The sequence below is a fragment of the Pseudophryne corroboree genome, chromosome 1, assembly GCF_028390025.1.
Source record: "Pseudophryne corroboree isolate aPseCor3 chromosome 1, aPseCor3.hap2, whole genome shotgun sequence".
Taxonomy (NCBI): Eukaryota; Metazoa; Chordata; class Amphibia; order Anura; family Myobatrachidae; genus Pseudophryne; species Pseudophryne corroboree.
In genome coordinates, this window is record NC_086444.1 from 866,284,484 (window position 1) to 866,309,006 (window position 24,523).

General features: G+C 48.0%; 1 protein-coding gene across 4 annotated transcripts; it reads left to right on the forward strand.

Annotated features, from left to right (window-relative positions):
- Positions 1-209: 209 nt before the first annotated feature.
- LOC134913925 (uncharacterized) lies at positions 210-24,286 on the forward strand. 4 transcript variants are annotated; one of them, XM_063920014.1, is made up of 7 exons: positions 210-620; positions 18,026-18,110; positions 18,735-18,826; positions 19,157-19,224; positions 21,393-21,478; positions 22,815-23,220; positions 23,316-24,286. In XM_063920014.1, exons 6-7 carry the CDS (start codon positions 22,819-22,821, stop codon positions 23,886-23,888), a joined length of 975 nt encoding a protein of 324 aa, XP_063776084.1. In that variant the 5' UTR covers positions 210-620; positions 18,026-18,110; positions 18,735-18,826; positions 19,157-19,224; positions 21,393-21,478; positions 22,815-22,818; the 3' UTR covers positions 23,889-24,286. The 4 variants fall into 4 exon arrangements, with proteins under 4 accessions (XP_063776084.1, XP_063776085.1, XP_063776083.1 ...); XM_063920013.1 differs by lacking the exon at positions 210-620 and adding an exon at positions 692-877; XM_063920012.1 differs by lacking the exon at positions 210-620 and adding an exon at positions 693-892.
- Positions 24,287-24,523: the final 237 nt, after the last annotated feature.

The window sequence follows — 24,523 nt, forward strand, 5'->3', positions numbered from 1 at the left end:
TCCTAAAGCTTTACTTTTTGTGCCCTGTCTCCTGCGGAGCCGCTATTCCCCCCCATGGTCCTTTCAGGAACCCCAGCATCCACTAGGACGATAGAGAAATATATATATATATATATATATATATATATATATATATATATACACACACACATATACATACAGTGCATGTGGCACACACAGGAGGCAGAACTGGGCTGGTGATGAGGCTCCAGGCTCCGGGCCCCGCTGGCCCCCAGGCACTACCTCAGGGGATAATGAATGAAGGCAGTGACTACACTGAAGCAGGCCTCCAGCAACAACTTGTCAGCAGGGCTCAGGCCGGCCGGGAATAGAGACACAGCAGAGGGGGAACTCTCTGCTCCCGGTATCAGAAGAAGGCGGCGTCCGCACACCTGCATGAGCGCTGGGAGCGAGACCCACCTGCCGCTTCCAGCAGCGCACACATGTCTTCAGCCGGGGGAAGGAAGGGGGCAGCATGAGCAGTGCAACCCCCATATCCTCCAGCAGCAGCTGCGGGAGCCCCCGCACACACAGACCCGACAGGCAGCGCTCCTCAGGTATCGACTGCAGTGAGAGAGCAATTGCCGGCGAAGGCCCCCCGAAGGGGAGACCAGGAGAAGGTGAGCTGCCTCTCTAGCAGCAACACTTGGGCACTCAGCTGGCAGCTGTGCGCATGCGCTGCTCGAGCTGTGATGGTCGCGCGAGGAGAATGTCACGTGTCCCGCGCGGAGCTTCTCTCTCTTCTTTCGTTGGTCTGAGCTCGCGCTGTGACTGTGTTGCAGGAGAGCAGAGTGTGTACCGCGCGGCTGTTACCTATTTTGACGGGGCTTCCCCTATACGCAGACGGCGAGGAGGAGATGCAGATGGGTGATCCCTGGTACGAAGGAGACAGGTTGGTGGTAGCCATGGGTGATCCCTGGTGTGAAGAAGTAGGAGGGTGGGTGGATGTCACCGGAGAGACCTGGTTTGACGAGGATGGTGAGTTTGTTGAATTGACGGGGCGGACCTTGTGTGACGATGGAGGGTGGTTTGTGGAGTCAGTGGATACCTGGTCTGACGAACTGTCTGGTTTTGAGGAATTGATGGACGACATCTGGTGTGACAATGGTTGTGGGTTTGTGGAGTCGACAGTGCAGACCTGGTTTACGGATGTAGGTGGGTTTGTGGGGACTTTTTGTGATGATGGAGGGTGGTTTGTGGAGTCGACCATGGATTTCTGGTCTGACCAAGTGTCTGGGTTTGAGGAATTGATGGGTGACACCTGGTGTGTCGATAGTGATGGGTTTGTGGAGACTTTCTGTGATAATGGAGGTGGGTTTGTGGAGTCGACAGTGGATACCTGGTCTGACGAACTGTCTGGGTTTGAGGAATTGATGGACGACATCTGGTGTGACAATGGTTGTGGGTTTGTGGAGTTGACAGTACAGACCTGGTTTGATGATGTAGGTGGGTTTGTGGAGACTTTTTGTGACGAAGGAGGGTGGTTTGTGGAGTCGACAGTGGATTTCTGGTCTGACCAAGTGTCTGGGTTTGAGGAATTGATGGGTGACACCTGGTGTGACGATAGTGGTGGGCTTGTGGAGACTTTTTGTGATGATGGAGGTAGGTTTGTGGAGTCAACAGTGAATACCTGGTCTGACGAAGTGTCTCGGTTTGAGGAATTAATGGAGGACATCTGGTGTGATGATAGAGGTGAGTTTGAGTCGACAGTGCAGACTTGGTGTGATGAGAGAAGTGAGTTTGTTGAGTCGACAGTGGAGCCCTGGTGTAACGACGTGGATGGGTTACAGAAATTGACGGAGAACACCTGGTGTGACGAGGAAGGTGGATTTGAGGAAATGGCAGTACAGATCTGTTGTGATGAGGGAAGTGGGTTTGTGGAATTGATGGTGGAGACCTGGTGGAACGAGCTTTCTGAGTTTGAGGAATTGATGGAGGAGATCTGGTGTGATGACGGAAGTAGGTTAGACTCGATGGTGCACAGCTGGAGCGACGAGGTAGATAGGGTAGTACATTTGACGGTGCAGACCTGGTGTGACAAAGTGTGTGGGTTTGAGGAATTGACGGAGGACACCTGGTGTGGTGATGGAGGTGAGTATTACTTGACAGTGCAGACCTGGTGTGAGGAGGGGAGTGGGTTTGTTGAGTCAACGGTGGAGCCCTGGTGTGATGAAGTGGATGGGTTTCAAGAATTGACAGAGAATACCTGGAGTGATGAGGAAGGTGGATTTGAGGAATTGGCAGTACAGACCTGGTGTGATGAGGGAGGAGGCTTTGTGGAGTCGATGGTGGAGACCTGGTGGAACGACGTGTCTGTGTTTAAGGAATTGACAGAAGAGACCTGGTGTGATGATGGAGGTAGGTTAGAGTCAATAGTGCACAGCTGGAGTGACGAGGTAGATAGGGTAGTGCATTTGACGGTGGAGACCTGGTGTGATGAAGTGTGTGGGTTTGAGGAATTGAATGAGGACACCTGGTATGATGATGGAGATAGGTTAGAGTTTACAGTGCAGACCTGGTGTGATAAGAGAAGTGGGTTTATTGAGTCAACGGTTGAGCCCTGGTGTGACAAAGTGTGTGGGTTTGAGGAACTGATGGAGGAGACCTGGTATGATGGAGGTGGGTTAGAGTCTACAGTGCAGACCTGGTGTAAGGAGGGAAGTGGGTTTGTTAACTCAATGGTGGAGCCCTGGTCTGACGAAGTGGATGAGTTTGAGGAATTGACAGAGAATACCTGGTGTGACGAGGAAGGTGGGTTTGAGGAATTGGCAGTACAGACCTGTTGTGAGGAGGGAGGTGGGTTTGTGGAACTGATGGTGGAGACCTGGTGGAACGACGTGTCTGTGTTTGAGGAATTGACAGAGGAGATCTGGTATGATGATGTAGGTAGGTTAGAGTCGATGGTGCACAGCTGGAGTGACAAAGTAGATAAGGTAGTGCATTTGACGGTGCAGACCTGGTTTGATGAAGTGTGTGAGTTTGAGGAATTGACAGAGAACTCCTATAGTGATGAGGGAGATGGTATTGTGGACTTGACAAAGGAAACCTGGTGTGATGATGGAGGTGGTTTAGAGTTGACAGTGCAGACCTGGTGTGACCAGGAAAGTGAGTTTGTTGAGTCGATGGTTGAGCCCTGGTGTGACGAAGTGGATGGGTTTGAGGAATTGACAGAGAACACCTGGTGTGACGAGGAAGGTGGGTTTGAGGAATTGTCAGTACAGACCTGTTGTGATGAGGAAGGTTGGTTTGAGGAATCGACGATGGAGACTTGGTGGAAAGACGTGTCTGGTTTTGAGGAATTGACACAGGAGACCTTGTGTGATGATAGAGGTAGGTTAGAGTTGATGGTGCACAGCTGGAGTGACGAGGTAGATAGGGTAGTGCATTTGACGGTGCAGACCTGGTTTGATGAAGTATGTGAGGGATGTGAGTTTGTTGAGTCGACGGTTGAGCCCTGGTGTGACAAAGTGGGTGGCTTTGAGGAATTGACGGATGACACCTGGTGTGACGAGAGAGATGGGTTCGGGGAATTAACTGAGGAGACTTGGGTTGAAAATGTGGCAGACCCGGTGCCACGAGGGAGGTGGGTGGTTGGTGGCGATGGGGAGTTATAATGCAATGAGGTGGGTGATGGGGGAGACCTGGCGTGATGAGGGAGGTGGGTGGGGAAAATTGGGGAGACCTGGTGGGATGGTGGTAACAACGGGGCTGACATGGTGCAATGATAGAGATGGGTGGGGAAGCAACCAGGGAGAACTTGTGTGACGGGGGTGTGAGGGTAGTGGCGACAGGGAAGACATGGTATGATGAGGGAGGTGAGTTTGTGGAGTTGATTGTGGAGACCTGTTGCGATAAAGTAGGCAGGTGGGTGGTGGCAATGGGGGAGTCATGATATGACAAGGGAGGCAGGTGTGGTGGGGCGATGGGGGAGACCTGGTGTGACGAGGGAGGTGGGTGGATAGTGGCGACAGAGGAGACCTGGTGCAAGGGGGGAAGCGGGTGGTTGATAGCGACGGTGGAGACCTGGGCCAAATGTATTAAGCATTCACAAGAAATAAATCAGAGACGGATAAAGAGAGAGAGAGAGAGTACCAGCCAATCAGCTTCCTAACTGCCATGTCACAGGCTGTGGCAGGAGCTGATTGGCTGGACATTTTTCTCTCCTCATGCGTCTCAGATTTACCTCTTGTTAATGCTTAATACATTTGGGCCTTAATGCAGTGAGGGAGGCTGGGTGGGGGGGGGGGGGCGATGAGGGAGAGCTGGCTTAACGAGGGAGTTGGGTGCGTAGTGGGTGAAGACCTGGTGTGATGAGGGAGGTGGGTGGATTGTGGCTATGGGAGACCTGTTGGGAGGAGGGTGGGTGGTGGCAATGGGGGGACTTGGTGCGAAGTGGGAGGTGGGTGGGTGGTGCTGATGAGGGAGCTCTGGTGCAGTGAGGGAGTTGGGGGCAATGGGGGAGAGGAGTGGGGCTGGCGTGACAAGGGAGGCTTGTGCCCTGGTGCAACAAAGGAGGGAGGTGGATTAGTGGAGTTGATGGGGGACGCAGGTGAAGTGACGGTGGAGACCTGGCATGATGAGGGAGGTGGGTCATGGTGGCATCTGGGGAGACCTAGTGCGATGAGGGAGACGGACAGGTGGTGGTGACGGGAGGTCTTGGTGCAAAGTGGGAGTTAGGTGGTTGGGGTAATGGGGGAGGCGGGTGGGCCTGGTACGACAAGGGAGGCTGGTTGGCCGGGTCAACAAAGAGGCAACTGGGTTGAGGCTATGGGTGGCCTTTGCGCAACTAAGTTTATAGTTAGCCCTAGTGCTAAGAGGGAGGTGGGTGGTTAGTGGTGGCGGAGGTACTCTGGTAAGGCATGGGAGGTAGGAGTGATGAGGAAGACCTAGTGCTATGAGGCAGTAGGGTTGGTGTAGGCAACAAGAGAGCCCTGGTGCAGCGAGCAAGGTGGGTGGATGGTGTGACGAGGGAGGCAGGTGGCCTTGATGTCATGAGGGAGGTGGGTGAGTGGTGGTGATGATCCCTGGTGCAACCAGAGAAGCAGGATAGATGAGATGTTAACTGACCCAACACCAGAATTCATAGGATGCCCAGGAGGTGAGTAAAGTTTTGTGGAGTTCCTGTAATTAATAGAATACAAGTATATTATTATGTTATATAAATGATCTTCATCCACAAATAGAACCTCCTCAATTCTGACAACCTCCAAAATATGTTTAAATTCAAGCTGAAATTTACAGTTGATGTGTTAAAACTTTGGGGGCTAATTCAGGCATGATCGCTGCTGTACATTTTCGCACAATGGGCGATCATATGTGAACTGCGCATACATCTGAGCTGCAATGCGCTGGCGCGACGGACCACAGCAACGGGGATCGCCGGTCAGTGACGGTTTTGTGTGAAGGATCCATTTGCACGGGCGTTCGCAAGGAGATTGACAGGAATAGGGCGTTTGTGGGTGTCAACTGGCCATTTTCAGGGAGTGTCTGTAAAAACACAGGCGTGTCCAAGCGTTTGAAGGGAGGATGTCTGACATCAATTCCGTTCCTGTACAGGCTGAATTTATCGCAGCGACTGAGTAAGTCCTGGGCTGCGCAGGGACTGCACCAAATCAGTTTGTGCAGCTCTGCTACACATGCATCGCACACTTGCACAGCTCAAAAACCTTCCCCTGTAGGCGGCAACTATCTGATCGCAGGACAGCAAAAATCGCTGCCCAGCGATCAGGTCTGAATTACCCCCTTTGTGTAATCAACATGGTTAAGACTAAGAAACCTAGATGGTTTGTTGCCTTTTTTAATCACTACAGTACTACTAAAAGTGTGTATATATATTTTTTTTATTTTTTTTTATTTTTTATTTTTTTTAAAGTAATTCCAAGTTGTTTTTTAATAAAGAATTGTGATGCCACACTAAAGGAAAAAAATGGCCTTTTTAAACAATCTAGTAATACCATCATTACGATCTTGTGGCAAGATGTTATTATTAAATATAAGTCAGACTTTTGTCTGGTAAAACAATTTCAGCTACTTGAGCTTTTGAAGTGAAATATCCTTTTCCTGTACAGACTGTGAATGTACACGTTTGCTCACATTTTTGAACACTCCAATTTTCTCTAACGTCCTAGTGGATGCTGGGGACTCCGAAAGGACCATGGGGAATAGCGGCTCCGCAGAAGACTGGGCACAAAAGTAAAAAGCTTTAGGACTACCTGGTGTGCACTGGCTCCTCCCCCTATGACCCTCCTCCAAGCCTCAGTTAAGATTTTGTGCCCGAACGAGAAGGGTGCAATCTAGGTGGCTCTCCTGAGCTGCTTAGAGTAAAAGTTTAAATAGGTTTTTATTTTTTTATTTTCAGTGAGACCTGCTGGCAACAGGCTCACTGCATCGAGGGACTAAGGGGAGAAGAAGCGAACTCACCTGCGTGCAGAGTGGATTGGGCTTCTTAGGCTACTGGACATTAGCTCCAGAGGGACGATCACAGGCCCAGCCATGGATGGGTCCCGGAGCCGCGCCGCCGTCCCCCTTACAGAGCCAGAAGACTGAAGAGGTCCGGAAAATCGGCGGCAGAAGACGTCCTGTCTTCACTAAGGTAGCGCACAGCACCGCAGCTGTGCGCCATTGCTCTCAGCACACTTCACACTCCGGTCACTGAGGGTGCAGGGCGCTGGGGGGGGGGCGCCCTGAGACGCAATAAAAACACCTTTTTGGCAAAAAATACATCACATATAGCTCCTGGGCTATATGGATGTATTTAACCCCTGCCTATTTTTACATAAAAAAGTGGGAGAAAGGCCGCCGAAAAAGGGGCGGAGCCTATCTCCTCAGCACACTGGCGCCATTTTTTCCTCCCAGCTCCGTTGGAGGAATGCTCCCTGACTCTCCCCTGCAGTCCTGCACTACAGAAACAAGGGTAAAACAAGAGAGGGGGGGGGCACTAAATTGGCATATAAATATATACAGCAGCTATATTAGGGAAAAACACTTATATAAGGTTATCCCTGTATATATATAGCGCTCTGGTGTGTGCTGGCAAACTCTCCCTCTGTCTCCCCAAAGGGCTAGTGGGGTCCTGTCCTCTATCAGAGCATTCCCTGTGTGTGTGCTGTGTGTCGGTACGTTGTGTCGACATGTATGAGGAGGAAAATGGTGTGGAGGCGGAGCAATTGCCTGTGTTAGTGATGTCACCCCCTAGGGAGTCGACACCTGACTGGATGGTCTTATGGAAAGAATTACGTGATAGTGTCAGCACTTTACAAAAGACTGTTGACGACATGAGACAGCCGGCAAATCAGTTAATACCTGTACAGGCGTCTCAAACACCGTCAGGGGCTCTAAAGCGCCCGTTACCTCAGGTCGACACAGACACGGACACTGACTCCAGTGTCGACGGTGAGGAAACAAACGTATTTTCCAGTAGGGCCACACGTTACATGATCACGGCAATGAAGGAGGTTTTGAACATTTCTGATACTACAAGTACCACAAAAAAGGGTATTATGTGGGGTGTGAAAAAACTACCCGTAGTTTTTCCCGAATCAGATGAATTAAATGAGGTGTGTGATGAAGCGTGGGTTTCCCCCGATAAAAAACTGCTAATTTCTAAAAAGTTATTGGCATTATACCCTTTCCCGCCAGAGGTTAGGGCGCGTTGGGAAACACCCCCTAGCGTAGATAAGGCGCTCACACGCTTATCAAAACAAGTCGCGTTACCGTCCCCTGATACGGCCGCCCTCAAGGAACCAGCTGATAGAAAGCTGGAAAATATCCTTAAAAGTATATACACACATACTGGTATTATACTGCGACCAGCAATCGCCTCAGCCTGGATGTGCAGTGCTGGGGTGGCTTGGTCGGATTCCCTGACTGAAAATATTGATACCCTGGACAGGGACAATATATTATTGACTATAGAGCATTTAAAGGATGCATTTCTATATATGCGAGATGCACAGAGGGATATTTGCACTCTGGCATCAAGAGTAAGTGCGATGTCCATTTCTGCCAGAAGAGGATTATGGACGCGACAGTGGTCAGGGGATGCGGATTCCAAACGGCATATGGAAGTATTGCCGTATAAAGGGGAGGAGTTATTTGGGGTCGGTCTATCGGACCTGGTGGCCACGGCAACGGCTGGAAAATCCACCTTTTTACCCCAAGTCACCTCGCAGCAGAAAAAGATACCGTCTTTTCAGGCTCAGTCCTTTCGTCCCCATAAGGGCAAGCGGGCAAAAGGCCACTCATATCTGCCCCGGGGCAGAGGAAGGGGAAAAAGACTGCAGCAGACAGCCTCTTCCCACGAACAGAAGCCCTCCCCCGCTTCTGCCAAGTCCTCAGCATGACGCTGGGGCCTTACAAGCGGACTCAGGCACGGTGGGGGCCCGTCTCAAGAATTTCAGCGCGCAGTGGGCTCACTCGCAAGTGGACCCCTGGATCCTGCAGGTAGTATCTCAGGGGTACAAATTGGAATTCGAGACGTCTCCCCCTCGCCGGTTCCTGAAGTCTGCTTTACCAACGTCTCCCCCCGACAGGGAGGCGGTATTGGAAGCCATTCACAAGCTGTATTCCCAGCAGGTGATAATCAAGGTACCCCTCCTACAACAGGGAAAGGGGTATTATTCCACGCTGTTTGTGGTACCGAAGCCGGACGGCTCGGTGAGACCCATTTTAAATCTGAAATCCTTGAACACTTACATAAAAAGGTTCAAGTTCAAGATGGAGTCACTCAGAGCAGTGATAGCGAACCTGGAAGAAGGGGACTATATGGTGTCTCTGGACATCAAGGATGCTTACCTCCATGTCCCAATTTGCCCTTCTCACCAAGGGTACCTCAGGTTTGTGGTACAGAACTGTCACTATCAGTTTCAGACGCTGCCGTTTGGATTGTCCACGGCACCCCGGGTCTTTACCAAGGTAATGGCCGAAATGATGATTCTTCTTCGAAGAAAAGGCGTCTTAATTATCCCTTACTTGGACGATCTCCTGATAAGGGCAAGGTCCAGAGAACAGTTAGAGGTCGGAGTAGCACTATCTCAAGTAGTACTACGACAGCACGGATGGTTTCTAAATATTCCAAAATCGCAGCTGATTCCGACGACACGTCTGCTGTTCCTAGGGATGATTCTGGACACAGTACAGAAAAAGGTGTTTCTCCCGGAGGAGAAGGCCAAGGAGTTATCCGACCTAGTCAGGAACCTCCTAAGACCAGGCCAAGTGTCAGTACATCAATGCACAAGGGTCCTGGGAAAGATGGTGGCTTCTTATGAAGCGATTCCATTCGGCAGATTCCACGCAAGAACTTTTCAGTGGGATCTGCTGGACAAATGGTCCGGATCGCATCTTCAAATGCATCAGCGGATAACCCTGTCTCCAAGGACAAGGGTGTCTCTCCTGTGGTGGTTACAGAGTGCTCATCTCCTAGAGGGCCGCAGATTCGGCATTCAGGATTGGGTCCTGGTGACCACGGATGCCAGCCTGAGAGGCTGGGGAGCAGTCACACAGGGAAGAAATTTCCAGGGCTTGTGGTCAAGCATGGAAACGTCACTTCACATAAATATCCTGGAACTAAGGGCCATTTACAATGCCCTAAGTCAGGCAAGACCTCTGCTTCAGGGTCAGCCGGTGTTGATCCAGTCGGACAACATCACGGCAGTCGCCCACGTAAACAGACAGGGCGGCACAAGAAGCAGGAGGGCAATGATGGAAGTGGCAAGGATTCTTCGCTGGGCGGAGAATCATGTGATAGCACTGTCAGCAGTGTTCATTCCGGGAGTGGACAACTGGGAAGCAGACTTCCTCAGCAGACACGATCTTCACCCGGGGGAGTGGGGACTTCACCCAGAAGTTTTCCACATGATTGTGAACCGTTGGAAAAAACCAAAGGTGGACATGATGGCGTCCCGCCTCAACAAAAAACTGGACAGATATTGCGCCAGGTCAAGGGACCCTCAGGCTATAGCTGTGGACGCTCTGGTAACACCGTGGGTGTACCAGTCAGTGTATGTGTTCCCTCCTCTTCCTCTCATACCAAAAGTACTGAGAATCATAAGAAGGAGAGGAGTAAAGACTATACTCGTGGCTCCGGATTGGCCAAGAAGGACTTGGTACCCGGAAATTCAAGAGATGCTCACGGAAGACCCGTGGCCTCTACCTCTAAGAAAGGACCTGCTCCAGCAGGGACCATGTCTGTTCCAAGACTTACCGCGGCTGCGTTTGACGGCATGGCGGTTGAACGCCGGATCCTGAAGGAAAAAGGCATTCCGGATGAAGTCATCCCTACCCTGATCAAAGCCAGGAAGGATGTAACCGTACAACATTATCACCGTATTTGGCGTAAATATGTTGCGTGGTGCGAGGCCAGGAAGGCCCCTACAGAGGAATTTCAACTGGGTCGTTTCCTGCATTTCCTGCAAACAGGACTGTCTATGGGCCTCAAATTGGGGTCCATTAAGGTTAAAATTTCGGCCCTGTCAATATTCTTCCAAAAAGAACTGGCTTCTGTTCCTGAAGTTCAGACGTTTGTCAAGGGAGTACTGCATATACAGCCTCCTTTTGTGCCTCCAGTGGCACCTTGGGATCTCAATGTAGTTTTGGGATTCCTAAAATCACATTGGTTTGAACCACTCACCACTGTGGACTTAAAATATCTCACATGGAAAGTGGTAATGCTGTTAGCCCTGGCTTCAGCCAGGCGTGTCTCAGAATTGGCGGCTTTATCCTATAAAAGCCCTTACCTAATTTTTCATACGGACAGGGCAGAATTGAGGACTCGTCCTCAATTTCTCCCTAAGGTGGTTTCAGCTTTTCACTTAAACCAGCCTATTGTGGTGCCTGCGGCTACTAGGGACTTGGAGGATTCCAAGTTGCTGGACGTAGTCAGGGCCCTGAAAATATATGTTTCCAGGACGGCTGGAGTCAGAAAATCTGATTCGCTGTTTATCCTGTATGCACCCAACAAGCTGTGTGCTCCTGCTTCTAAGCAGACGATTGCTCGTTGGATTTGTAGTACAATTCAGCTTGCACATTCTGTGGCAGGCCTGCCACAGCCAAAATCTGTAAAAGCCCATTCCACACGGAAAGTGGGCTCATCTTGGGCGGCTGCCCGAGGGGTCTCGGCTTTACAACTTTGCCGAGCAGCTACTTGGTCAGGGGCAAACACGTTTGCTAAATTCTACAAATTTGATACCCTGGCTGAGGAGGACCTGGAGTTCTCTCATTCGGTGCTGCAGAGTCATCCGCACTCTCCCGCCCGTTTGGGAGCTTTGGTATAATCCCCATGGTCCTTTCGGAGTCCCCAGCATCCACTAGGACGTTAGAGAAAATAAGAATTTACTTACCGATAATTCTATTTCTCATAGTCCGTAGTGGATGCTGGGCGCCCATCCCAAGTGCGGATTGTCTGCATTACTTGTACATAGTTATTGTTACAAAAATCGGGTTATTGTTGTTGTGAGCCATCTTTTCAGAGGCTCCTTCTGTTATCATGCTGTTAACTGGGTTCAGATCACAAGTTGTACGGTGTGATTGGTGTGGCTGGTATGAGTCTTACCCGGGATTCAAAATCCTTCCTTATTGTGTACGCTCGTCCGGGCACAGTATCCTAACTGAGGCTTGGAGGAGGGTCATAGGGGGAGGAGCCAGTGCACACCAGGTAGTCCTAAAGCTTTTTACTTTTGTGCCCAGTCTCCTGCGGAGCCGCTATTCCCCATGGTCCTTTCGGAGTCCCCAGCATCCACTACGGACTATGAGAAATAGAATTATCGGTAAGTAAATTCTTATTTTTTGAGTTGTTATTGAAATTAACGATGTTTAATGTCTCAATGTACTCTGAAATAAAAGCATAGAACAAAGTAGCCACCTTCTGCAGATATAACCACCAAACACACTCTTGGGTGCAAATTTACTAAAGCTTCTAAAACAGAATTGGTGATGTTGCCCATAGCTACCAACCAGATGCTGTCTATCATTTTCTAAAAGGCAATAGAAAAATTATAGACAGCATCTGATTGGTTGCTATGGGCAACATCACCAACTCTCTGTAAATGTACCACTTGGTATTCTTTCTTTCTACAATAGACATCAAATAATGTTTGAGAACTTCTTTCCAACACTGTTGCAGAAGTTCCCACAAATGTGTTGCAATTGTAGGTTGCTTTTATCCTTCTGTCCACTTCCTTCCAAACCAGCTAGAAAGGGTTTAAGTCTGGAAACTATGGCGGCCGTTCCATGATTTGAAGACTACTGTCTTATTTATGGGTGAATTGGGGAGTGCAGGAGCTGGGTGTGGTGTGTGCGGTTTGGGATAGGGAAATCTTGTTTAATTTTCTCTATCGTCCTAAGTGGATGCTGGGGTTCCTGAAAGGACCATGGGGAATAGCGGCTCCGCAGGAGACAGGGCACAAAAAAGTAAAGCTTTACTAGGTCAGGTGGTGTGCACTGGCTCCTCCCCCTATGACCCTCCTCCAGACTCCAGTTAGATTTTGTGCCCGAACGAGAAGGGTGCAATCTAGGTGGCTCTCCTAAAGAGCTGCTTAGAGAAAGTTTAGTTTAGGTTTTTTTCTTTACAGTGAGTCCTGCTGGCAACAGGATCACTGCAACGTGGGACTTAGGGGGAAAGTAGTAAACTCACCTGCATGCAGAGTGGATTTGCTGCTTGGCTACTGGACACCATTAGCTCCAGAGGGATCGAACACAGGCCCAGCCGTGGAGTCCGGTCCCGGAGCCGCGCCGCCGACCCCCTTGCAGATGCTGAAGCGTGAAGAGGTCCGGAAACCGGCGGCTGAAGACTCCTCAGTCTTCATAAGGTAGCGCACAGCACTGCAGCTGTGCGCCATTTTCCTCTCAGCACACTTCACTGGGCAGTCACTGAGGGTGCAGAGCGCTGGGGGGGGGGCGCTCTGAGAGGCAAATATAAACCTTATACAAGGCTAAAAATACCTCACATATAGCCCATAGGGGCTATATGGAGATATTTAACCCCTGCCTGACTGGAAAAATAGCGGGAGAAGAACCCGCCGAAAAAGGGGCGGGGCCTATCTCCTCAGCACACGGCGCCATTTTCTGTCACAGCTCCGCTGGTCAGAACGGCTCCCAGGTCTCTCCCCTGCACTGCACTACAGAAACAGGGTAAAACAGAGAGGGGGGGCACATTAATGGCTATATATATATATATATTAAAGCAGCTATAAGGGAGCACTTAATATAAGGATATCCCTTGTATATATAGCGCTTTGTGGTGTGTGCTGGCAGACTCTCCCTCTGTCTCCCCAAAAGGGCTAGTGGGTCCTGTCTTCATTAGAGCATTCCCTGTGAGTTTGCGGTGTGTGTCGGTACGTGGTGTCGACATGTATGAGGACGATATTGGTGTGGAGGCGGAGCAATTGCCAAATATGCAGATGTCACCCCCCAGGGGGTCGACACCAGAATGGATGCCTTTATTTGTGGAATTACGTGATGGTTTATCTTCCCTTAAACAGTCAGTTGAGGACATGAGGCGGCCGGACAATCAATTAATGCCTGTCCAGGCGCCTCAAACACCGTCAGGGGCTGTAAAACGCCCTTTGCCTCAGTCGGTCGACACAGACCCAGACACGGGCACTGATTCCAGTGACGACGGTAGAAATTCAAACGTATTTTCCAGTAGGGCCACACGTTATATGATTTTGGCAATGAAGGAGACGTTACATTTAGCTGATACTACAGATACCGTAAAACAGGGTATTATGTATGGTGTGAAAAAACTACAAACAGTTTTTCCTGAATCAGAAGAATTAAATGACGTGTGTGATGAAGCGTGGGTTGCTCCTGATAAAAAGTTGATAATTTCAAAAAAGTTATTGGCATTATACCCTTTCCCGCCAGAGGTTAGGGCGCGCTGGGAAACACCCCCTAAGGTGGACAAGGCGCTCACACGCTTATCCAAACAAGTGGCGTTACCCTCTCCTGAGACGGCCGCACTTAAGGATCCATCAGATAGAAAGATGGAAGTTATTCAAAAGAATATATACACACATGCAGGTGTTATACTACGACCAGCTATAGCAACTGCCTGGATGTGCAGTGCTGGAGTAGTTTGGTCAGAATCCCTGATTGAAAATATTGATACCCTAGATAGGGACAATGTTTTACTGTCGTTAGAACAAATAAAGGATGCATTTATCTATATGCGTGATGCACAGAGGGATATTTGCACACTGGCATCTCGGGTGAGTGCTATGTCCATTTCAGCCAGAAGAGCCTTATGGACACGACAGTGGACAGGCGATGCGGATTCAAAACGTCACATGGAGGTTTTGCCGTATAAAGGGGAGGAGTTATTTGGAGTTGGTCTATCAGACTTGGTGGCCACGGCTACTGCCGGGAAATCCACTTTTTTACCTCAAGTCACTCCCCAACAGAGAAAGGCACCGACCTTTCAACCGCAGCCTTTTCGCTCCTACAAAAATAAGAGAGCAAAGGGCTTGTCGTACCTGCCACGAGGCAGAGGAAGAGGGAAGAGACACCAACAGGCAGCTCCTTCCCAGGAACAGAAGCCCTCCCCGGCTCCTGCAAAAACCTCAGCATGACGCTGGGGCCTCTCAAGCGGACTCGGGGACAGTGGGGGGCCGTCTCAAAAATTACAGCGCGCAGTGGGCTCACTCGCAGGTAGACCCCTGGATCCTGCAGATAATATCTCAGGGGTACAGGTTGGAATTAGAGACGGATCCTCCTCATCGTTTCCTGAAGTCTGCCTTACCAACCGTCTCTTCCGAAAGGGAGAGGGTGTTGGAAGCCATTCACAAGCTGTACGCTCAGCAGGTGATAGTCAAAGTACCCCTATTACAACAAGGAAAGGGGTATTATTCCACTCTATTTGTGGTACCGAAGCCGGATGGCTCGGTAAGGCCTATTCTAAATCTGAAGTCCTTGAACCTCTACATAAAAAAGTTCAAGTTCAAGATGGAGTCACTCAGAGCAGTGATAGCGAACCTGGAAGAAGGGGACTTTATGGTATCCTTGGACATCAAGGATGCGTATCTACACGTTCCAATTTACCCCGCACACCAGGGGTACCTCAGGTTCATTGTTCAAAACTGTCACTATCAGTTTCAGACGCTGCCGTTCGGATTGTCCACGGCGCCTCGGGTCTTTACCAAGGTAATGGCCGAGATGATGATTCTTCTTCGAAGAAAAGGCGTATTAGTTATCCCATACTTGGACGATCTCCTAATAAGGGCAAGGTCCAGAGAACAGCTGGAGACAGCTTTAGCACTATCTCAAGAGGTGCTAAGACAACACGGGTGGATTCTGAATATTCCAAAATCCCATTTAATCCCGACAACTCGTCTGCTGTTCCTAGGAATGATTCTGGACACGTTTCAGAAAAAGGTTTTCCTTCCAGAGGAAAAAGCCAAGGAGTTATCCGATCTGGTCAGGAACCTCCTAAAACCAGGAAAAGTGTCAGTACATCAATGCACAAGAGTCCTGGGAAAAATGGTGGCTTCTTACGAAGCAATTCCATTCGGCAGATTCCATGCAAGAATATTCCAAAGGGATCTGTTGGACAAATGGTCAGGGTCGCATCTGCAGATGCACCTGCGAATAACCCTGTCACCAAAGACAAGGGTGTCACTTCTGTGGTGGTTGCAGAAGGCTCACCTATTAGAAGGCCGCAGATTCGGCATTCAGGATTGGATCCTGGTGACCACGGACGCCAGCCTGAGAGGCTGGGGAGCAGTCACACAAGGAAGAAACTTCCAGGGAGTATGGACGAGTCTGGAAAAGTCTCTTCACATAAACATTCTGGAACTAAGAGCAATCTACAATGCTCTAAGCCAGGCGGAACTTCTCCTGCAAGGAAAGCCGGTGTTGATTCAGTCGGACAACATCACGGCGGTCGCCCATGTAAACAGGCAGGGCGGCACAAGAAGCAGGAGTGCAATGGCAGAAGCTGCCAAGATTCTTCGCTGGGCGGAGAATCACGTGATAGCACTGTCAGCAGTGTTCATCCCGGGCGTGGACAACTGGGAAGCAGACTTCCTCAGCAGACACGATCTTCATCCGGGAGAGTGGGGTCTACATCCAGAAGTCTTCAACATGTTAATAGACCGTTGGGAAAGACCAATTGTAGACATGATGGCGTCTCGCCTCAACAAGAAACTGGACAAATATTGCGCCAGGTCAAGAGATCCACAGGCAATAGCTGTGGACGCACTGGTAACTCCTTGGGTGTACCAGTCAGTGTATGTGTTTCCTCCTCTGCCGCTCATACCAAAGGTATTGAAGATCATACGGCAAAGAAGAGTAAGAACAATACTAGTGGTTCCGGATTGGCCGAGAAGGACTTGGTATCCGGAACTTCAAGAGATGCTCACGGACGAACCGTGGCCTCTACCTCTGAGAAGGGACCTGCTACAGCAGGGTCCCTGTCTTTTTCAAGACTTACCGCGGCTGCGTTTGACGGCATGGCGGTTGAACGCCAGATCCTAAAAGGGAAAGGCATTCCAGAAGAAGTCATTCCTACCTTGATTAAGGCACGGAAGGAAGTCACCGTGAAACATTATCACCGCATTTGGCGAAAATATGTAGCGTGGTGCGAGGATCGGAGGGTTCCGACGGAGGAATTCCAACTGGGTCGTTTCCTACATTTCCTGCAATCAGGATTATCTATGGGTCTCAAATTGGGATCCATTAAGGTTCAAATTTCGGCCCTGTCAATATTCTTCCAAAAAGAATTGGCCTCTGTCCCTGAGGTCCAGACTTTTGTCAAGGGAGTACTGCATATACAGCCTCCTGTGGTGCCTCCGGTGGCACCGTGGGATCTAAATGTAGTTTTAGATTTCCTCAAATCCCATTGGTTTGAACCATTGAAAAAGGTGGATTTGAAATATCTCACATTGAAAGTGACTATGTTACTAGCCCTGGCCTCTGCCAGGAGAGTATCTGAATTGGCGGCTTTATCTTATAAAAGTCCTTATCTAATCTTCCATTCGGATAGGGCAGAACTGCGGACTCGTCCGCATTTTCTCCCTAAAGTGGTATCAGCATTTCATCTGAACCAACCTATTGTGGTGCCTGCGGCCACTAGCGACTTGGAGGACTCCAAGTTGTTGGACGTTGTCAGAGCCTTAAAAATATACATTGCAAGGACGGCTGGAGTCAGAAAATCTGACTCGCTGTTTATATTGTATGCACCCAACAAGTTGGGCGCACCTGCTTCTAAGCAGTCGATTGCTCGTTGGATTTGTAACACAATTCAACTTGCACATTCTGTGGCAGGCCTGCCACAGCCTAAAACTGTAAAAGCCCACTCCACAAGGAAGGTGGGCTCATCTTGGGCGGCTGCCCGAGGGGTCTCGGCATTACAACTCTGCCGAGCAGCTACGTGGTCGGGGGAGAACACGTTTGTAAAATTTTACAAATTTGATACCCTGGCAAAGGAGGACCTGGAGTTCTCTCATTCGGTGCTGCAGAGTCATCCGCACTCTCCCGCCCGTTTGGGAGCTTTGGTATAATCCCCATGGTCCTTTCAGGAACCCCAGCATCCACTTAGGACGATAGAGAAAATAAGAATTTACTTACCGATAATTCTATTTCTCGGAGTCCGTAGTGGATGCTGGGCGCCCATCCCAAGTGCGGATTATCTGCAATACTTGTACATAGTTATTGTTAACTAATTCGGGTTATTGTTAAGGAGCCATCTTTAAGAGGCCCTTTCTGTTGTCATACTGTTAACTGGGTTTAGATCACAAGTTGTACGGTGTGATTGGTGTGGCTGGTATGAGTCTTACCCGGGATTCAAAATGCCTCCCTTATTGTGTATGCTCGTCCGGGCACAGTACCTAACTGGAGTCTGGAGGAGGGTCATAGGGGGAGGAGCCAGTGCACACCACCTGACCTAGTAAAGCTTTACTTTTTTGTGCCCTGTCTCCTGCGGAGCCGCTATTCCCCATGGTCCTTTCAGGAACCCCAGCATCCACTACGGACTCCGAGAAATAGAATTATCGGTAAGTAAATTCTTATTATTTCCATTGTGTCATTGATATAGGTGACAAAATCATGCGCTGTCAGAGACAAAGAGGATGCAAAGAGGTGTCCGGAATCATGCCAGAAGATTTCTTGAGGATGACAATGTAAGTGTGTAGCCATGAACAGCAGGAGCCTTTCCTCAGAAATGATACATGGAATGGGGTTGATGGTTTTGGCGCTTTACAGTTAGTAAGTGTTCCACTGGGATATCACTGGATATGTGGAAAATAAAAATAATGCTCACTGTGGTGTAAAATGATTGGGAGAAGGACAAATTGCCCATTAGCCCGTGTCCTACAGTGGACATCACATAGATCTTATGATTCTGGATACCCAGCAATGGCATACCAAATCGCCCCCAATTTCCTCCAAGATTTCAGCCCCAGAAAAGGTGCACAATCTTCGGGCGTAAGTGTGGCATATATACACACTACCACAGGCATTAGCCACATAGTGTGTATAGGCTCAAAATGTCTAAGTCTAAAATAAATTGGTGCATAAAGGGCTACGTAGCACTAACATAAGACCCATATTAAAAAGCGTATTAGTTATCTGGGATTTTAATTTTCTATATCAACTTTTGTGACTGTTAGACCTTCATCTGGTGAACAGTGCTAAAGCGAATGGGGGCAATTAACAATGGAGAACTTTTATAATTCACTTATACGTTTCACATTTCTTGTACTTGTACAGTATATTATCTGAAAGGTGTGATTTATGTTTTGCAGAATGGCTTTCAGGTTCCCCATGGCTGTGGGCCTCAACAAATACCATCGAGTGACCCAGAATGTTACAAAGCCCAGACACTCGCGATAGAAGGGTGAGTATGCAGGAACATTTTCTTTACAATTCTAGAAATGGTGCAAAACAACTCATATAATTGGATAGTCCCCAAGTATTTATCCTTATGCTGTGGGCATGAAGTAGTCTTTGGATTTATGTGCGTTTTTGCACTGTTTGAATGACCCCGAGCTCTTCCACATCCATGACTCCATGATGACACAATTTAGGCTTTTTGTAGCTATCAGTTGACATCTCTTGAGCTTAGTAAATCATTTATTGTTGTGGTCTTAAAACATTATTTCACTTTATACTATATCATCAGAATTGGATCTGCACTGTTAGATTAATGACTTCTCTTTTCTTCCAGATTGCTACCCGCACCAGAAGAAGAGAAGAACTCGGGAATGTGTTGGCTGCCATGAGAAAGTTTAACCTGTAAAGAAATACTTTTGCCACAAATAAATATTTCCATAGAAGCTCACGCTGCAGTATAGGTTGATTTTCTTTATTGTTGGGCAGAAGCTGTTCACAAGCTGAATAAATCCCAGACTGATAAGTACAAGGCGTTTTAAAAGAACCATGAATGGATTTGAATGGTGGTATTAGTGATTAAGGGTGATTGCTTTAAACTTCCAGATGACTTAGGTCTGTTAGCCAAAATGTTCCAGCAAAAATATCTGTGTATGTGAGGGTGCCGGCTGAGACTGGCAGAGTAACATAGACTGCACTAACACTTGCATAATTGACATGAGTGGAAACTTAAAAACAGAGACAAGAACTGTATGGTCTATATGTGTGCGATTTAGGCCCTACACACTTGTAGATAATACTGCACGATTTGCACGATCTCGTTCATTAATGAACGAGAACTCGTTCAAATCGTGCAGTGTGTATATACCAGCGATGAACGATGCGCGGCCCCGTGCTCGTTCATCGCTGGTCTATCATCGCTGATACATGCAAGTCAATCTGAATGATACCGACATATACAATGTGCGGTATCATTCATTGTGTATGTATCAGCGAAGAACGATACTCAAGATAACGACGATCCTCCGCCCCGCCGCCTGCACGCCACGCCCGGCCGTCATCAGAGGAACACTCCCGGCCGTCACTGAAGAGGAGCGCAGCCGCAGCACAGTCAGCCGCAGCATCGTGGAAGAGGAGCAGCGCGTCTTTGGTAAGTATAGCACAGTGTTCCCACTGGCCACCAATGTATAAAACACTGGCCACCAATGACACACTTGCCACAAATGACACACTGTCCACCAATGAATTTAATAAAACCCACTGTCCACCAATGCATTATGTCCCCCGGCAGTGTGCATGCAGCATGTGTTCCTAGTACACAGCATGCATATTGATAATGCTGTGTACTGAGAACACATGCTGCATGCACACTGCCGGGGTACAAACCGCTGCCCACCAATGTATATAATATATCCCCTGCCCACCAATGCATTATGTCCCCCGGCAGTGTGCATGCAGCATGTGTTCCTAGTACACAGCATGCATATTAATATGCTGTGTACTGAGAACACATGCTGCATGCACACTGCCGGGGGACAAACCGCTGCCCACCATTGTATTATATCCCCCGGCAGTGTGCATGAAGCATACCCGTGGATTCTACGTGGACAAGGGAACCGAGCCTCGTGTCAACATAGGTAAGTATGTATGAATCTAAGTGTGCATGTATGTAATAAAGTTGTTCTGTCACGGTGTGTGTGTACTGTTTTTATTTGGGTATTTTTTTGTAGTAGAACTACAGGTACCAGCGAGCCCGTCCCCCCCCCCCTGCATGCTGGTACTTGTGGTTCTCCAAGTACCAGCTTGCGGGGGAGGCTTGCTAGGACTTGTAGTTCTGCTACAAAAAACAATATTCTTTTTTCTGACACATGGCTATCAGCCCCCCATCCGTCGCCCTTGGATGGGGGGAACAGCCTCGGGCTTCACCCCTGGCCCTTGGGTGGCTGGAGGGGGGGGGGGGGGGGTCCCTTGATTTAAGGGGTCCCCACTCCTCCAGGGTACCCCGGCCAGGGGTGACTAGTTAGTGATTTAATGCCAGGGCCGCAGGGACCGATATAAAAGTGTCCCCCGGCTGTGGCATTATCTCTCTGACTAGTGGAGCCCGGTGCTGGTGTTAAAAATACGGGGGACCCCTACGTGTTTTGTACCCCGTATTTTTGGCACCAGGACAGGACGCAGAGGCCGGTGCTGGTTGTTAAAATACGGGGGATCTCATGTCATTTTTTCCCCCCCGTATTTTTACAACCAGGACCGGCTCAAAGAGCCCGAGGCTGGTTATGCTTAGGAGGGGGGACCCCACGCAATTTTTTTTCAGGGTTTTTTTAAACACTTGTGCCGTCCATGAAGTCGAATCCAGGAGGCACACTATCGTCAATTGGTCCGTTTTTCGACAGCGGGACTGTCGAATCCGTTTTTTATTGAATATGTTGAATTATTGACATATTGTCATTATGGGGTATTGTGTATAGAATTTTGAGGGGAAAAGTGTTTTGTTTTTTTTCCTTTTTTGAATAAGGCTGTAATATAACAAAATGTGGAAAAAGTGAAGCATATATAAATATATATTTACACAGGAGCAAAGGACTGCCACTCCAGGAAAGCAGAAATCAAATCAAATCACAGTTATATACATATCACTGGGCTGATCTGCTTTATTAAGGTACGTTTTTGTATTATATATATAACAAGTCAAAACTAAATCACGCAAATTCACGTATCCTGTATTGTCGATTTTTAAACAGGCTTCTGATTTTCATCCACTGAATGATTTCCCTGCAGCGTCCTCCCGATAGAGCCGTACCACAGGCTCAATGATGCACATTTAGAGAAAACAAATGGAGGGCGCAGGGAGTGAGTATACAACTAATAACTCTTTTAATACGAGTATATGTATACATACATCTAGTTTGAGTATCACAGCATAGAGGACTATCACTGGCGCCTTCGAACAGCACACACAGAAAGCTGCTAGTCGCCGCTCGTCAGATACTCCTGGTCTGAGACCGCACACAGTCAGGTGAGCCAAAGAGACGTAGTACGTCCAGTGTCCCACTATCACGCCAACATGTTTCGACCCAAGGACTTTGTCAGGGGGTGTGACACCTCCTTTTGGCTGACCTGACGGTGTGCTGTCCGGAGGCGCCAGTGATAGTCCTCTATGCTATGATACTCAAACTAGATGTAGGTATACATATACTCATATTAAAAAAGTTATAAGTTGTGTACTCATTGCCTGCAGCCTCCATTTGTTTTCTCTACATATATATATATATATATATATGTATATCTATATGTGTGTGTATATATATATATATATATGTATATATACACACAGACACAAACATTTTTATTACATTATTTTGTATATATATATATATATATATATATATTTATTAATTTATTTTTGTAACATGGGTATTGTAAATATAAGGACTCGTAGGCAGATTTTCGGGTTATAACCACAGTGTCTTTAATGACATCAGACACTGTAGCACAGCATACACAGGCTTTGGGTCTGGTCACAGAGGTACATAGAGAAAATAGACAGACATAAAACATCCTAGCAATTCCCGTACTGAAAAGTAACTCTGCTGCAGTGGCTTGCAGCTACACATACCATGGTCTCCTGGCACGGCCAATGTCCACAGTCCATGGCGCTATAAACTCAACCCGGCTCACTGGCATCTAACAGGCACCAGCGCAATGCATTTTGGGTAAGAGGGATTTTTAAACCCCTTTCGTGCTCCTGACTTCCTTATGTCTCTGGGTGAGCATGAAATCACGGACATCTGTTTCTCCAGCTGCAGCTGTGCAGAATGAGCAGGACTTGTTTTCTTCTCCCTTGGAGAGAGCTGATTCCACCAGAATGTGGGCATTTGTGGTGAGACACAAGCTCTCTCACCATGATATATATATAATTAGTTGAACATATTATATCTGATTACTGTGTTAAGTTCTGATTTTAATATTTTAAAATTAAATCTCACCTTTCACAGAGACATGGATGCAAACCGTGAGTTCTGGGCTGGATTCATCGATCTATACCAGACCAATGAGTGCTTGTGGCGTGTGGGCACAAGGGATTACGCCAACAGAGGAAAGAAAAATTTGGCATACCAGCAATTGGCCAGGTACAGCCTTGTCCAAGATAGTGGTGCCGACATCAAGTGGGTAAAGAGGAAGATCCAGAATCTGAGGACAGTATTTCTTAAGGAGCACAGGAAATACAAAGATTCCCAACGTTCAGGAGCGGGGTCAGATCAAGTCAAGAAGCCAATACAATGGTATTATGACTTGATGAAGTTCGTATTGGATGAGGAGCCTTCGAGGACAGCGCAGAGCACAGAGGAGCCGAACACGCCCGGGATGTTCGAGCCTGAGGAAGAGGAGAGTGTGGATCCGGTAAGTGTCCGCACAATACAGATGTCACTGTTTCTTGTTTAATTTGTTGCCTTATTATTTTCACATATTTTTCTTAATTTTTTTGGATAACTCAGCTGTCTTCGAGGGAGCTGGACGTGGAACCTGCAGTGGATGAGCCGGCAGACCAAGCCACTGTAATGCCGGAGCTGGAGGTGAGTGAGGTGGCGATGGGAACGCCCCAGTCTCTGGCTAGAAAGAGACGCCAGCCGGCTATCCCTGGAAGATCTGTCTCCTCCAGCAGGTCAGATACATTTCTGAGGCAGGCAGAGGAGGTCCTAAAAAACAGACCGGATAGATTTGAAGCTATTGGAGACCATTTAGCCTGTGAGTTGCGGGCCATGAACCCCACTCAGCAAAAATACGCCCAGCGTCTGGTATATGCCATTATATCACATGGCCAGGATGATGAATTGACCAACCACAGTGGCGTTGTGTTAGATACCAGAAGGGTGCCTAGTACATCTTATGCCCCTCCCCCAACTCACCCTCCCATGTATTCTGCGCCGGTAATTCCTCAACAATACCCCACATATCCTGCTCCGGGTTACCAAATGCCACAATCCCCCTTCCCTGGCACCTCTTCAGGTGGAGTGTTCACCACTCTGTTGAGTGCACACTCCACTGTTCAAGGCGACCAAAATTTTTAATCAAAATGTTTTAGATTTTTTGAATTTGTGTTTTTTTGTTTGCTGACTTCAGATTTGTATTTGACCTTCCTCCATATATGTTTTTTCTTGAAGTCAATTGTACCATAATGTTGGTTTTCTACACTTCATTTGCCCCTGTAATAGAACGTTGTGAATGCTTTTATTTCATGTGCACTTTTGAAATACTGTCCTCAAATTCTTTTACTTCTTCTTCATCCCAAGTTATGTTGGCACCACTGTTTTTGCTGCACTGTATCTGGCTAATTGTTGGAATGCCTGATGCCTCTATTGGTGTAATCCCTGCTGTCATGGCACTCATTGGCTCAAAAATCGATGAATCCAGCCCAGAATGTTTCTAATTTATTATTTTTCTAAAATTTATAATTACAAATTGTTACTAAAAATTGTGTGGAGTCTTTATTTATGGGTAGTGCTAAAAGGTTTACCAGGTTTACACTGCAACAAACAAACTACAGAGCAGATATGCAGTGATTTTAAATGGATGCTGTTATTTATTGTACAAAGAAGACCTGCCCACCTTCCTAAAACCATGCGCAGTATTTAAATGAAGCTGGATCTTTCAAATCTTTCTAATCTTTCAAATCTTTCATCAGACATTGTTCAGTGTATGCACA

Bases quoted from the DNA above. Each gene is read 5' to 3' on its own strand.
- LOC134913925 (XM_063920014.1), top strand. From the start codon at position 22,819: ATGGATGCAAACCGTGAGTTCTGGGCTGGATTCATCGATCTATACCAG. The intron at 23,221-23,315 runs GTAAGTGTCCGC...TGGATAACTCAG, and splicing joins AAGAGGAGAGTGTGGATCCG to CTGTCTTCGAGGGAGCTGGA.